The sequence below is a fragment of the Dermacentor andersoni genome, chromosome 8, assembly GCF_023375885.2.
Source record: "Dermacentor andersoni chromosome 8, qqDerAnde1_hic_scaffold, whole genome shotgun sequence".
Lineage (NCBI taxonomy): Eukaryota > Metazoa > Arthropoda > Arachnida > Ixodida > Ixodidae > Dermacentor > Dermacentor andersoni.
Genome location: NC_092821.1, coordinates 27441238 through 27456523, shown reverse-complemented (window position 1 = coordinate 27456523; position 15286 = coordinate 27441238). Strand labels below are relative to the sequence as shown.

Here is a 15286-nt window from a genome sequence, read left to right as displayed (position 1 = left end):
CGCTGTTTCGCTATGAGGCCTTATGATCACGCTTAGGCTGCAAAGCCGCGCCACTCCATTAGGCCGCTGTATTGAACTTAGTCACGAGATCACGTACGTGACCGTGACGGCTGCGGTTTCATAGAAGGCGCATAAATTATATAACGTTTGTTGGTCTAAAAGTATAAATGTTTATAAATAAAGACTATAGACAGTAACCAGAGAGCGCCATGCTACGCGAGCACGGAGTGAGGGCGGCGGCAAACAAATGGAAATGCAGCGATTCGGCCGGAGCGTAGCAGACGAGTGCGCCGATACTCCCTGCTTACATCGTCGCCATCGGTCGCGCTCGAGGCCAGTGCAGTGGCGAGCTGACGTCGCTTGTGCCGGCAGCGGAAGGCAGAACGCTGCCTCGGCACCGACAGCTCGCCACTTGAGCGTAGCGTGGACGGTGCACCCACTTCGCCTCGTTGTTGTTGCAGCGGAACACGTGCGCAGCCTCCTTGGAGGCCCTCTAAACCTCCGCGCGAGTGCCCCGCGTTTGCCGTCACGCGGGAACGCACGACAACGGCGGCGGCAACGACGACGTCCTTACGCCTCGAGCGTAATTACTGTCCGAATAACGGCACCACCCCTGACAACACTCGCGGGGCGCAGAAAACAGAGATGCCCCATTTCATGGTTGCTTTCTTTTTCCAAGACTGCTTAAGTTGACTCATTCCCGAGATTGTTAGTTTATGGTCACATTTAGGTTAACGACTTCATTAGTTACATTTCTCTTTTTCCTCCTACCGCCCGATTCTTGTCCAAGACCGTGTAGCCGGCACGCGCCCTCGTCTGTGATCATCATCAGCAACAGCAGCACTCTCTCCAAGGGCGACGCAGAACGAACGCGTGTTCCCTGCAGCCATGAACATTTTCGGTGGCGGCGATGCAGCACAGCCCTTCGAAGTCGTCAAGGAGAGCTCGGGTCGAGGAAGAGGCAGAGTCCAGCTCAACGCCCAGGCGCCCATCCTGGGATCGTCCTGCACTGTGCCGCAGCAGCAAAAACCAGCAGCGACGACCCCGGTGTCACGGGGCTGCGGACCACCCTCGAACGCGCTTCCGCAACTCGACGCTGGGTGCTATTGGCTACAGCACAGCGAAGCACAACGAGACTCCCAGATGCAAAAGGTCAGGCCGAGGCCCGAATCCTCTAGTTATGTTTCCACTCACAGCGTGCCAGCTTGGCCTATATGCAGTGCGTGACAAACGCACATTCGCTTATAACGTCGCAGTTGTGTTTTCGCAGTTGCTGCTCTTTTACAGCTAAGCTGTTAGCCTCTAGTTGGGCTTTTTGTGTCCGCGTCCCAAGTTTCACTCAGACAAAAAGAAACGGCAGGTGGAAGGCTTTTGAGTTTCAGCGTAACAGAATTATGTTTTCTCGTATATCGAATTACAATCCGATGCCGTCATGTGTGCAGGTTGCGTGTAAGTGGTACTTTACAAATTTTGTGCCACATTTTACTTTGACAAATTGACAGTTCAATGACGCACTTGCGCTCTACTAGAAGACCTACTAAAATGCGGCGCAGTTCCGCTCACGTGCGCGCAGGCGCGACCAACGTGCGTCTGATGCGCGGGCGCTCCAGCGCTCGTTGCATCTGCTGCGTAGCGTGTGCAACAACCGTAATCGACATCACAGCAAACACTGTTCAGAAAGTCACAGAGACGATTCATTTTGTGAACGCGGGTTTGGCGCAAGCGTATGGACGCCGCAAGCATGCACCGCGGCGTCGAAGATACAAACGGCGACGGTGCGAACGCGGTCGCGGACGCTACAATAATGGAGGAATGAAAAATATAAGAGGGAGCATTGCGTCACGCAGCCGGCCATGGCAAGCGAACCGCATTGGTGGCCCAACACGTGACCACTTGCATCTAGATCACGGAGCGAGAATCGAGATTTGCTGAGGCGTTTGGTTCCCAGTAGCTATGCCAGTAGTTTTTATTAGGTGAGAGTTTGTTCGGCTGCCCTGCCGTAGCTCTGCCTGCAGAGCGGGAACACGAAAACCAACCGCGCGCTTTGACGTGTGATCACATGTTGGGCCGACAGGTTTGGCTTCAATCGCTGTGGGATATGCTCCCTCTTATCTTTTTAAAGTGCAACGCCGGCGATTTTTGACCATGTCAAGGTAATAGAATATTTAGGTTCCCGAGAAACCCCCGGTCACACGTCTGATAGAATTGTTTCAGAAAATAATTTTAAATGAGCAAAAAAGAGCAAAAACGTAAGCGAAACCTGACTAAGCAGCCGATCGAACCTCTTCGTGTGACGTCAAGGGTGTATACACCGGGGAAGGCGCGCAAGGCATGCCGGTCTCACCCGCTGGCAGCGAAGAGCAGGCGCTCGGCTGAGTTGTGACAGACAGCTCTTCGGATGTGTCAAATATTGACTGGCATTATTCTCACGAATTTGATAGCCACGAATCACCGTTCGCATTCAACCCGCCTTCGTGAGAGTCAGCGCCCATGTGCTACACATGATGCTGCAACATGAAGACCAAGGGTAGCCCAAACCACTGATGTTTTACGTCCTGCTTGCTACATTAGGTGTATACCTCTTCTGAGGGAAGCGCTTCGCACGCTCACTGTAAGATGTCGAGCAAGACTTTCCGCGTTTGTATTTCGCAAAAACGCCGCTGACTGTCCAAAGCACCCAACGGTGCATTTGTTTGCGTCGATCGGCAGGTGCAGCGACCACTCGTCGTTCGCTTGAGGTATAACGCTATAGCCGCGCATCGTTGACATCAAATAACGTTAGAACATATTAGAACAGGAAGATTTTGTGCGTGTAAGCACTGTTGCATCTCTCTGAATCGCGCTGATATGAGCGACCGCACACCTTCGAAAACAGCGAGCGGGAGACTAGTACGGGAGCGTTATGCTGCCTACTTATCATTCACCGTATTTTCTTCACGCACACAATATGTTCCGTAAAGTGGACATAGATGAAGACTTTGCGCTTGTGATAGTTCATTTAGAGAAGGCGTAGATTTCTCGCAAAAAACGCCGATTGGCAGCTGAACGAGGCGGTTGTTTACGCTGCTGTATCGAAGGGGCCTATACGCTCGCTGCCCATTTGGGATACGAGGCAAGCAGTGCACCTCGGAAGCTAAGTAATGAGTCGGCATGACAATAAGTGAAAATTCATCCTTCTTCGTAGTCGCATTTAATTTAGGGAAGTGCCGGTGAGTGCGGCGGGCAGCTTTCCGTCAAAAACGGCAACGCACCGATGTCGATACTGCTGCATGTCGTCGCGTCTTGCTTTCTGTGTGTGCGCTGTACGAAATGTGGAATGGTTTATTTCAAATCCGTATGGGCAAAACTGAACCACAGAAGTAGTTTTCTTCACTGATGGCTTAATTAGCTTCAGGTCAGTCGATCAGGTCCGCCAGCTGCAGACGCATGTACACGACTGTGATATATAAGCTACAATATTGTCAACGGCGCAACGCCTGGTGGACCGCTGGGAAAGCGCATATTGCAACACGTGCAAAAAAGAGCCGCCGCGAACATGCACAGTGACCAGTGCAGCGTCGAAGCACCAACGCAAAGGGTGCGAACGCGGTCACAGACGCAACATGTCGTCTGTACCTTCGCTGTACATCCACTTTCACAGGGTGGAATGGAGGCGGATTTTTTCTTTATGAGAGTGCAGCTCTTATACTCCATCTCACAACTTGATAATGTCGAAGCTTGGGCGAGTTGATTCAAATCGACATGTCTGCACAGCGCAAGAAAACGAGTACAGAAGATAGCACACAATAGAGGCACTGTGTTGGGCCCTATTTTCTGTCTTCGTCTTTTCCGCTATGTAGACATGGCCATCTCACAAGCTGGTTGCAGCACTGTGCAAGCCACACGAATTCTTAGCCAGTAGGATGGCCGAGTGCCCCTCGAGATTCGCTCATCCGCGCCGCGTCGTCTTCGCGGAGTCTGCTTGCATGCCATCCTGTTACATTCTCAATGGTTGATGGATTGAAGCAAAAAATGCCTTGACGCCCTAACTACAAGCTGCGTTTGCATGCTTGCGACCGGAGGACTTGGCTTGATCTGCACGCTTTCCTTGCAGCCCCCTTAAAAAGTTGTACGGGCGAATGCCCTTGCAAATGCTCGCTTGCGTCACAGCGTCTGCTCGGCGTCTACTTCGTGTTTGCTCGCTGCCGTCATCACGTGCCATGCTAGAGCGAGGTAGCAAGGTAATGATTCAGTGAATATGTAGGCTTCTATACCGCTCCGCATCGTCAACGGATCACCAATTCTAATGTCGTGGCGCCATCTGCTAACTAGAAATCAAACCAATTTTACAGCTCGGTGCCGTGTCTGTATTCCTAGCAGCATGAAAACAAACAGCCGATCTCAATAATTACAACAAAGCATATATTTTGCCGTCAGCTTGAGGTGAGGCTGATTTTGCCGTTTGTTTCTTGCTGACAGAGCGGAGAGCCGGTAACAAGCGCGAACTCGGATCGAAGTGGGTGGTCGGCGCTCTATGGGCGCTGTCATGTTGCCATGGTTAGGGTGGCCATTACGGTTACCGGCGGTAACTGCTACAGTTATTCTCGGTATATGACGTGCATGCGCAAAGGGCCTAATTTGCCACGTATCGCTGTATCGTATAATGTAGCGAGCAATAAGAAAACTCCCAAGTGTAGTCAATAATCAGCCAGTTGCACCCGGAACTCTATACCGCTGCGCAAGGATATTGCCTGTGTACGCCTCGTATCTTCGGCAGTGCTGCAACCAGCTTGCGAGATTGAGCGCCCTTACTGCGTTGAGCGTTGGCGTGCCTCGCAACCGAGCGAACGCGGAGTACCACGGTGGTTGAAAGGCGCCGTTAGCGAAAAGAGCGCGAGGAGGAAAGCGGCGGAGGAGGCTACATTGAAAGCGGAGGAGGAGAGTATGGCGATAGGGTGATGAGGAAAGCAGAGTGCAGCACAAGACTGCGAGATGGCGCCATTGTATTTGTATTATGATTGTATGAGTGACGCGAATTGTGTGATACTTTCTGGAAGCCATGCGGACTCCAGCAATTACACTGAAACCTTCAACGAGCCATGTATAAAAGCTGTCGCGCTTGAGCCGTAGATGGGATTTTCGACAATTGCCCACTCTGCTCGGTGCTATTGTTGTTCTTGAGTGTTGTTTTGCCACAAGTTCGCCCAACAAAGAGTTAAATTTCCAACTCACATTTCCGACGCTGTGTCGTTCTTTGTTGTCGCTACCAAGTGACAATACAGTCCTAATGCAAAATAGTGTCAGTAAGTTCTTTCTGAAGAATGAACGACGAAACCAGTGGGAATGCTGCGTCTGCCGCAGCTGCTAAACGAGCTTCCAGAGCAGAGGCTCAGCGCCGCCTCCAAGAGGACTCTATTGTTCAGACTAAAATTGTTTGCCGCAATATGTCGCGAATTCAAAACTCTTAAGCAGCAGCGCTCAAAATTCGCATTAGGGATTATTGTATTTGTCGATGAACCTATAGAGCGCAGCTCTTAGCGCCCGTCCCTGCGATGAACGTGGGCGTCAGCGTAACCGAGCGAACCAGCACAGCGACGGATGAAAGAGCGAACGCGGAGCGCAACGGGGGATGAAAGACTGCAACAGTGAAGAGAGCGCGAGGAGGAAAGCGGTGGAAGAGGGTATGGCGAAAGCGTGAGAATAAAAGCGCAGTGATCCGCAGGACGGGCTCTGCGGCGATGACCGCTACGAGATGGCGCCTGAATAGTGCGCCGTCGTTTGTTCAGCAATGGTATGCGGCGAGTGCGTCTACCGATACCATATGCGGAAAGGAAGCGCTGCATGAGCGGAGGTCTATCTGCGGTAGCTGCTGCGAATCGCGCCCACGCGTCACCCACGCGCTGCCTCTCGCGATCTCCCGGTAGCGAGGCAGTCGCGCCCCTCTTCGCTCCGTTGACAGAATGTCCGCGCCAGTCAACATATCGCGAAATGAAAACTCGCATAGAGCTGCGCTGAAATTTCTCATTAAGGAGTATTGTAATATTTGGTGAACTTTTTTTGCCACGCTTTAGACTTAAGCCGCTTCTATTCACAGACATGCTCACAAACACGCTTATATTCGGTTAGTCGTATTGGTTGAAGAACATCCATCACGCCATGCCAACGTGCTAGTGCTGAATTCCTTTCTAATTACGTACTCATTCTTTGTAATTACTCTCGTGCCACTAGGGTAACTGCAATGAAAACGCACCTCGACCTTTCTGACCTTTAAGTAAGAAGAAATTGTAAGGGCACTAAGTTAACTCTACGAAACTACGTTAACTAACTCTATGAATGCGAAAGCATTGCGACCAGCGCGTGATTCCTATGCTGTTTCAGTCGTCTTAAGTGCATTTTTATTAAAACCGAAGGTCATGGGTTCGACTCCCACCAAAGGTCGTTGGTTTGAGTGCATTAATTCCCTATGTCTTAAGTAACTGCGCCTTAATTAAATTCACCTTAACACCAAAGGTCGTGGGTTCGACTCCCACCAAAGGTCATGGGTTCGAGTGCATTAATTCCCTATATTTTAAGTAACTGCGCCTTAATTAATTTCACCCTAATTAACACCAAAGGTCGTGGGTTTGAGTGCATTCATTCCCTATATCTTACGTAACTGCGCCTTAATTACCTTAACCTTAATGAACACCAAAGGTTAATTGTGGGTTCCACTCCCACCATAGGCTGTGGGTTCGAGTGCATTAAATCTAGTTTAATTAGCAGTGCCTTGATTGACTTCACCTTCATTCACACCGAAGGTCGTGGGTTCGACTAGGTCTAGGGTTCGTAGACTTTTTGGACCATCGTTCGGTCATGCCAACGCCGGATTTTTCGCTTCATGTGCCATATAATGATTCAAGGTGTACTATACCAATGGTCACCTTAAGAGCGCACAGAATACTGGTGGTCATTACGTTTGTGCCCATACTGATGACAACTTCAAAGTCAACGTCCCTATTTGGTGTAAAAACGTGCACGCTAACTCGTTCATGCCAAAGACAGCGTCCACGTGGAAACGCCTCCCCGCCTCCTTTGCCAGCAACATTATCACTGAAAACCGCGATCATTACGTTTTGTACCGAATCCAAGTCCTCTGTCTAGCGCCCCACATGACATTGAAGGCGTTGAAATAAATAAATAAATAAATAAATAAATAAATAAATAAATAAATAAATAAATAAATACATGGCAAACGTCCGCTGTTACCCCGATAACTTCTACAATGGCTGTTGCCCGAGTGTCTATCAACGGCATAATTTAGAAACAAAAGACGCACAACAAAGCATGTGTTCTCAAAGGTAATGTTGCATTTCCTGGACTACATGTTTATCACTTTCTTATGCGCGTGTGTGTTTTTCTTCGAGTAACGCCTGAAACGCAGTTGGAGTGTGGCCATCGACACATCAAGTGCCTCACGGTGAAGCCTTACTTCGTCACCTGCCAGCTTAGTTCTGTGAGGAAGCGTCCCTTGCTCAGCTGCTCCGCATTCATCTCCTTTGTGTCCAAAGTTGTCGTGATAAAATGGCGGCGTTATGATTCAGACTGGTATGGATTTCACTTTCGAAGACTAGGACACAGTAAGGTGCGGTCGAAAGCGCAGCCCATACCAATTTGCAACTCCAACTCGACCAAGAAACAGCACTTTTACGATGCAAAACCTCATCGCTCGCTTTTTTTATTGCAATACGAATTAAATGTACACTCCAGGCGCATTTCTACTGTCGGCGTCGCAGTGAAGTTCCGTATACAGTGCGCGGGTGACAAAATCGTCACCGCGTGCCGTACGCTATATGGGCGCAGTGTTACTGTACATGTGCGAGTGAAAGCGTGGGAACGCGTCCGGCGATCGCTGTCGCGTACGCAACGGCGGAAAGCGAAAAGGAAGCGCGCCGCCTTCCGTCGGGCGCCGGGAAAGGGCAGGGAGGGTGGGCGCGTTCTCCTCTGGGCGGCTGTATCTTGAAAGGCGAAGGGCACAGAGACCGCGCTACGCTACGTTTTCAAGGCGTTGGTGCGAGCGGCTGCACGCAGGTCAATTCGCTTGCTGATGCTGCCGCGTTGCCTCGCTGCAGCGTTTTGACAGCGAGTTTTTGCGGTCATCGAGTGAGACATGTTCATGTTGGTTTCTGCGCGGGTGACATCATGCTTGTTAATTACACTCGCGGACAGCATTCTGTGCCTACGAATCGAAAGCTACGGAGGCAAAGCGCATACAAGTGAGGGCGCTTCTGAAAAGAGTCGCGCGTTTTATTTCACGTTAGTTTAGGCTGAGGAAGAGAAAACGTAAACACCTTATTTGCAACAGTTAAATAACGCAGAAGACACCACAGAGTATACTGAATTATTTTGTGGCTTTTCGCTTCCGCGTCTGGGGAAACGCGAAACCGGCGCACGTGGAAGCTGCGTCGGTTCAGCTTCTGTTTCGAGCAATCAAAAGCAGTGTCAAACGCCGCAGAACTACTTGGCGCGGTAACAATGTGCAGCAGCCACGCGCCCGTAGCTTTCCCTTCACACAGAAAGTTGTTCGCGAGTACAGTATGCCACGACACGTTCACTTGAGCGATGGCCAGTCGTTTGTGCGCAGGCGCGAGTAAGAGGGGGCGCGAGAGAGAAAATCTAGGGGCTTTTGCTCCTTTATTATAAGACTCTGCCTAGGCACTACGGAGGAGGTTTCTTAGCGCGTGTTGTATGCGTTTGTCCCCTAGACATGCCTGCATTGCGGAGTGCGGTAGAGTTTCTTTACGCTCTGCCGCTGGCTGCCCGCGCGGTGAGGCAGTGGGCACGGGCGCCCCATTTTGTGATCACTGTGTCTGAAGAGGCAAGATTATGACTGGTGTTGTATAAGTCGCGGCTCACTTTTTTCGTCGCGACGATAGATTGGATTTTTCACAAGTACTGCTCCAGGAGGGCACATATGTAACAGCAAACGTATAGTAAAGCAGGCGGCGCAGGATCTCCAGGGCACCCAAGGGGTAGCGGGGGGATCAAAGCTGGCAGCCGTGGATTGGGGCCGCTGAGGCCGAAGCGTGCCAAGGGGTTTTCGGATAAAAAATTGGCGACCCACGGACCAGTCCGGGTTCTAGCTTTGGGGCCCCCGTTGCCGCTTTGGTGTCCTCAAGGCGCCGCCAATAAAGCGAAATAATGACACGTTGTTACAATTAGTAAAAAATACTTTTTAATAAATATAATTATGTCCAGCCACCAACTTGTAACGCTAAGTTCAGCATTACCGCGGCCCGCGACTTCTGCAACACCCTGCAGTGAGAACTTTGCCTATGAAGGTACGTCGGCACGTCGGACCGACTTACTCGCGCCTGCGGCGCTGGTGCCGGGTCAGTCATCGTCACCGGCGGCCTTTCAGCCACTTGCGCTTCAACCGCGGTTGCTAAGGCGCTCTGCCTTCCAGAGTTTCAATATACGCGGGCCGGGCTCTACTACGGTTGCTAGTGCTACCATAGAAACATCTGTAATGTTATTTACACGGTACATCGCCGTAATGAGCGAGAAAGCTACGATACCCCACGACTGACTGAGCCCGCTGCTTCACCTACTTCACCGCGCCTGCAGCCAGCGTCGGAGGGATGCCGGCACACCTATGGACAAGCGCCTACAACACGCGCTAAGAAACTTCCTCCGTAGTACCTCGGCAGAGCCATATGTTCAAGGAGCAACATCCCCCAGATTTTCTGTCTCGCGCCCGCTCTTACTCGCGCCGGCGCACAAACGACTGGCGATCCCTCAAATGAACGTCTCGTCAGTATGCCTATGTTAGCAAGTGTACACGGCCGATAAAACTGCTGTCGTTACTTCGTATAGCTGTCCACTAATTTGCTATCGCAATCGATGCTTCGCGTTTCGGGCGAAAGTGCGGCTTTCTTAAATTACTTTTTTTGCATATTGTTGAACAGAGTGTTTGTTTATTATCGTAAGCCACAAATGTATGCTAGCAGTAGCAAAATGTTACCTGAAATATGAAACGAGAAGCAAGTCTTGCTGGCCGAACCGTAACTGTATGATTGCGAATATTACGCCGGAATTGCACCAAACAAAGGGAATGGGGAAAGGAAAAAGAAAAGAATGAAAAAAAAAGGAAAGACAGAAAGAAAAGTTACAGAGGGTGAAATAAAGATACATATTTTAATTTCACAGCAAGCTGAAAAAAAGCGATTCATTTATTGATGTCCACTTGACGCGCTGTTATATATATATATATATATATATATATATATATATACTTTTGTTTTGCATTCGTACTGCCGCTACATTTTCTAGCGGCAACCCTTTTCGCAGCTCGAGGAAGAATCTCTCGAGAGCGTCAATACCAGTGTGTCCGCCCGCCGAGTGGGCATTTCTAAACCAGCCCTACAGATATACAGGCCACAAGGTGAGCTCAGTCAGCCACGTCTTCTAGCTTGATTTATGCACTGAACGGGGCTGGCCATCGTTCGTTGATTGTGTGTAGATATACAAGGTGGTCATTTTAAAGTTTTTTGTTTGAATTCTTAAAGATAAGCTGTGGCAGATAGCATATTTCATGTCCTTGAGCTGGGTAATTCGAAGAGGTGGTCATTTCTAGCACGAGAAATGGAAAGACATATCGAACGAATTAACAAAAATTCACTAATCAACTTCTTATTTTATTACTTCGTGAGAGAGAGAGAGAGAGAGAGAGAGAGAGAGAACTTCATGTAGTCGCCTGCAGAACGACACCATGACTGAATGGCGCCGTGACGCGGGCCCTGACGTCTTCTCAGCGGGTGGTCTCTGCTCAACTCCAGCGCGTGTTACTCCCGCGGTCGGTCGCCCTGAGGGGCAACGTTCCGTCGGTTTCGCTCGGCCTTTGTCTTTCAAGAGCCGCCGAGACCTGCTGGACGGCCCAGGTTTGGCTTTCGTGGTCGTAGCATTCCGCCGCAGCCGCGAGTCGCGGCGGAATCGTTGTACTTGTCGTAGCCTCATTGGGGAACTTGGTGCGATCCCACAGGATGTGCGTCAGGGTGGCCCTCTCCCGCTGGCGTACGCGGCACACATCACTCACATATAATTTAGGGTATTTTAATTCACGAACTGGAGATGGTGAGCTTTCAAGACCTATTGCCTTGAAATTAATTTAGAGGATGACAGCAGTTTAGAGATATTTCCGAAAGTGGTGGAACGAAATACATAAGCGTTCCAGTTACTTTTGTGCTTCAATGCATAAAAGAGCGTTGTGTTAAAAACAGTAAATGGAACAACAGTGAATTCTTACGGCTAGTTTGATGGCGCATATGTACGGACTGGCGTCATTCTGAAAATTTATTCCAAGTGGATACGCCTTCTAAACTCACCGGCTACAATTCGTAGACTGCACTCTCACCCGTAAAGTATATAATTCAAAAGAGAATTAGTCGATTTTGTTAATTAGTGGAATGTGTGTTTCGATTTCTCGTGCAGGTAATGACCGCCTTCCTGAATAATCCAGCTCAAGGACTAGAATTGTTTTATCTGCAACAGGCTTTTTTTTCAGAATTCCATAAGATTTGAGAATGACCGTCCTGTATGTGTGTCTGTGCGCTTGCTCGTGATCACGCTTGTCGACAAGCGGGCTGGAGGCTGTATGAGCCGAGAAATGCTGCGTTGATGGATTCACCGGGTTTAACGTATCCAAGCAACATTGGGACATCGTAGAGAGATGCCCTGGATGGTGGCCACGAATTAATTTTGACCACCTGGAGATGTTTAACGTGGGCCTAAATTGAAGTATACGAAGTCTTTTCATCTTGTTTCTTTTAACTTTATCGCGCGTTGCTGCCACAAACATTTAGCCGGCTCGGCCGGGAATCGCTTTCACGGCCTCGTACTTTGCGCCAAATGCCATATAGCAACTGAGATGTCGCCGTTGGCGGAAGGCGTGCAGGAAAGCCATACGGCTAGCAACAGTCAATAAAAGCGCAGTTTACAACGCGGCGCGGTTTCAATTGCGGAGGGGCCGGATTGGCCTTCTCTTACAACGCATGTTTGACATTGGCCGTTACCTTTATAACATCATTAGCTGTCATGCGTGTTTGAAATGTGGAACTTTCTCTTTTTATACACCAGGTGTTTTTTTTTTTCCTTCTACGGAAAACATTCTGTCTAAGTCGAAGCACTATACGGCTAAGTTCTGGAGAAAATTGCGCACGTCTATCGAACCGTGTAGATCGAGAATTTCACCTCATACGTGGGCCGATCCAGAAGATAGGTCAATCCTCGGCCACCCGTGGCGTACGTGAAGCAGGCTTTAAAGGGCAACTCCGGCGTTTTTTTTAACCACATTAGGATATTGTCATTTTAAATGGCATTTACAGTCCTGTCATCGGTAGGTTGATTGAATTCGCTTAGACATTCACCAACAAGATTAAATGACTAATAAACAGGATACAGAAACCGAAACGGGTAGCTGATTCGTGCGACGGCACTATGAGTCAATGACGTCAGATCCTACACTACCATAATGCAAAGACGCAGAACGCGTGCTAAACACGCAGTACACTTGGCGTTAACGCCGAAGAAGCGATGCTGGTGATGTCTCCTGACGCCACAGGGATCTTTTACGGAGTTTCCGAACTAGACATCGGAGATTTAGGCGACGATTTCAGCGGCAGTGGCGGTGTAGTCTCTGACGTCACACACACAGGGTGACCAGTAGAAAGTCATGAGACGGGAACGCAATCAATCTTTAAAATTGCATTTTCAGGGAAACTAAATTACTCGCAGCCGTATAGTCTGGCACAGTCTGGCATAATCAGAGTGCAAAAGAGAACATGCATTCAGAATTTTATTAAGATCGATGGACATCGAGAAATCGCCGAAGTTGCCCTTTAAGCAGTCCACCAACATGCAAAAACAAGTTTGATAACTTAGGTCCCAACACAGCCCGTATCAGATATTAAGTTGATAAGAACAGATACTACGCTTACACGCATCGGCCATGTCTATGTTCACACCGACCCCTCTTTGTCGGCGCTCTAAGCGCTTGCGTATCTCCTTCCCTTTCCCTCTCCTCTCCCGTGGTGGCAGTCCCGTAAGTGTGCTGCCCGCCAGGACCACGACGCGGAAGGAAATGCGAACCATCCATGTTCCCGCAAACTTGGAACGTTTCACGGAACAACGGCCCGGTTTCAGAGGGAGTTTGTAGGGCACCAATTTTGTGCGGCCTGTGTTGTATGCGAGCGCTTCTGGTTTTCGAGTGACCTCACAACCATTACTGCACTGCGGGACGTCGACCAACGCACGATCGCCTTGGCTGCGGTGAGGCCGTGTGTGCCCTCGGAGTTGGTGAAGTGTACGGCTCTTCTACATGCCGGGATTCGTTAGTAAAAGGTGTGTGCGGCGTTTTGCAACGACGCATGGGTATTCGTGCCCCCAGGTGCCTCATCATATTCCGAGGCTGAACACTGCGCAGGAGCGACTAGTCGGGCCTCGCCTTCCATTTATGCGGATACGGCGTTTTACGCACAGCAATGGGCTGTACGCCATTCAGGGGACCACAAACCCAGCTTCGCTGGTTATCCACCTTCACAGAGTGCAATGGCACTAACTTTTTTTAAACTGTCCCAACCTCAACTATATAAGGCGACATGACGTTACATTAGTGACGTAATCTTTGCTTAGGAGATGCCTTAGGACCAGCACAACTTCCAGGATAGCCACGAAAATTTGCTAAACATGTTTCAGCGTTCCAGTTAAGACCATCCCGAAGATTTAGACAACAGACAGCAAAAAGAGCCATCGAAAACATTCGAAAAACTTCCTATACGTGTGGGTGTGTCCCGCGCTGAGCGATAACATTTGTTAGATGGTGAAAAGCGGTCAACTAATAAAGACAAACAAGTACACGTGTCAATGCCTCCCTCTCGAAAAGCATAGCCCCGATGCTGCAAACCAAACAGGAGACCCAAAACCAAAAAGGGCACTTATTAAACAAAACCAACAAAACAAAGAAGCAAATTCCAAAGTAACACAGTCCAAAAACTGCCCAAAGTTAAGCTATGTAAAGTCCCAAAGTTCGTTAGCGCTGGTAGAACGGCTTAAGCCGCGCAACATGAACTATTTTAGGTCGTGAACGGCGCCGCTGTGAGTGAAATGCCATCTGGCACGACCTCATAGTCGAGTGCGACAGTCCGCCGGATGATCTTGTAGGGTCTGAAATAGCGGAGTAATAGTTTCTCATCGAGCCCTCGTAGGCGTATTGGGGTCCAAACCCAAACACGGTTGCCGAGCTGGTAGTCGACGTAGCGTCGTCGAAGGGTGTAGTGTCGGCTGTCGGTACTCTGCTGGCTCTTGATCCACAGGCGGGCGAGCTGTCGGGCTTCGTCGGCACGCTGGAGATGCGTGGCGACGTCAAGATTTCTTCGTCGGTGACGTGCAGCAGCATGGCGTCGAGAGTCGTCATCGGGTTCCTGCCGTAAACCAGCTTGAACGGCGTGATCTGTGTTATTTCTTGCACCGCTGTGTTGTAAGCGAAGGTTACGTGTGACAGGACGGCATCTCAGGTATTGTGTTCGACATCGACGTACATTGCTAGTATGTCGGCGAGGGTGTTACTGAGGCGCTACGTAAGACCATTTGTCTGTGGGTGGTATGCAGTTGTCCTCTTGGGGCTTGTCTGGCTGTATTGCATAATGGCTTGGGTGAGCTCTGCTGTAAAGGCCGTTCCTCTGCCGGTGATTGATGAGGACTTCTGGGGCGCCGTGTCGCAGCAGAATGTTCTCGACGAAGAATTTCGCCACTTCCGCTGCGCTGCCTTTTGGCAGAGCTTTCGTTTCAGCGAAGTGGGTGAGGTAGTCCGTCGCTACGACGATCCACTCCGGACGTTGACGTCGGAAAGGGTCCCAACAAGTCATCCCGGTCTACTGAAATGGTCGGCAAGGAGGCTCGACCGGCTGTAGTAAGCCCGCTGGTGTTGTCGGTGGTGTCTTGCGTCACTGGTAGTCTCAGCATGCCATGAGTTAACGGGCAACGTCGGTGGTCAGACGTTGCCAGCAGTACCTTTCCTGTATCCTCGACAACGTCCGGGAGAATCCGATGTGCCCAGTGGTCGGATCGTCATCCAGGGCATGCAGTACTTAGAGATTCAGCGCTGAGGGAAAAAGAAGACAGTTGATGCGGACTGCTGAGAAGTTCTTCTTTACGAGTAGGTAGCTTTGAAGCGAGAACAAAGACAATCCTCGCTGAAATGCCCTGAAGACAACGTCGATGTTTCCTTCCAAATACTCGACGAGGCTTTTTAGCTCCAGGTCCACTCGTTACTGTC

The 15286-nt window shown here is 49.9% G+C and overlaps 1 protein-coding gene across 3 annotated transcripts in view; it reads left to right on the top strand.

The window, feature by feature from the left end:
• The first annotated feature begins 505 nt into the window (after positions 1-505).
• The window catches only part of LOC126526290 (uncharacterized), a 79073-nt gene continuing 64292 nt past the window's right edge, over positions 506-15286 (top strand). Inside the window, exons 1-2 of one of the 3 annotated variants that reach the window (XM_050174196.3) lie at positions 506-1152; positions 10288-10399. In XM_050174196.3, coding sequence (XP_050030153.2) covers positions 889-1152; positions 10288-10399 — 376 coding nt within the window. In that variant the 5' untranslated portion in view covers positions 506-888. The remainder of the gene's footprint in view (positions 1153-10287; positions 10400-15286) is intronic. The other 2 variants (XM_055068111.2, XM_055068112.2) reach the window with 2 other exon arrangements.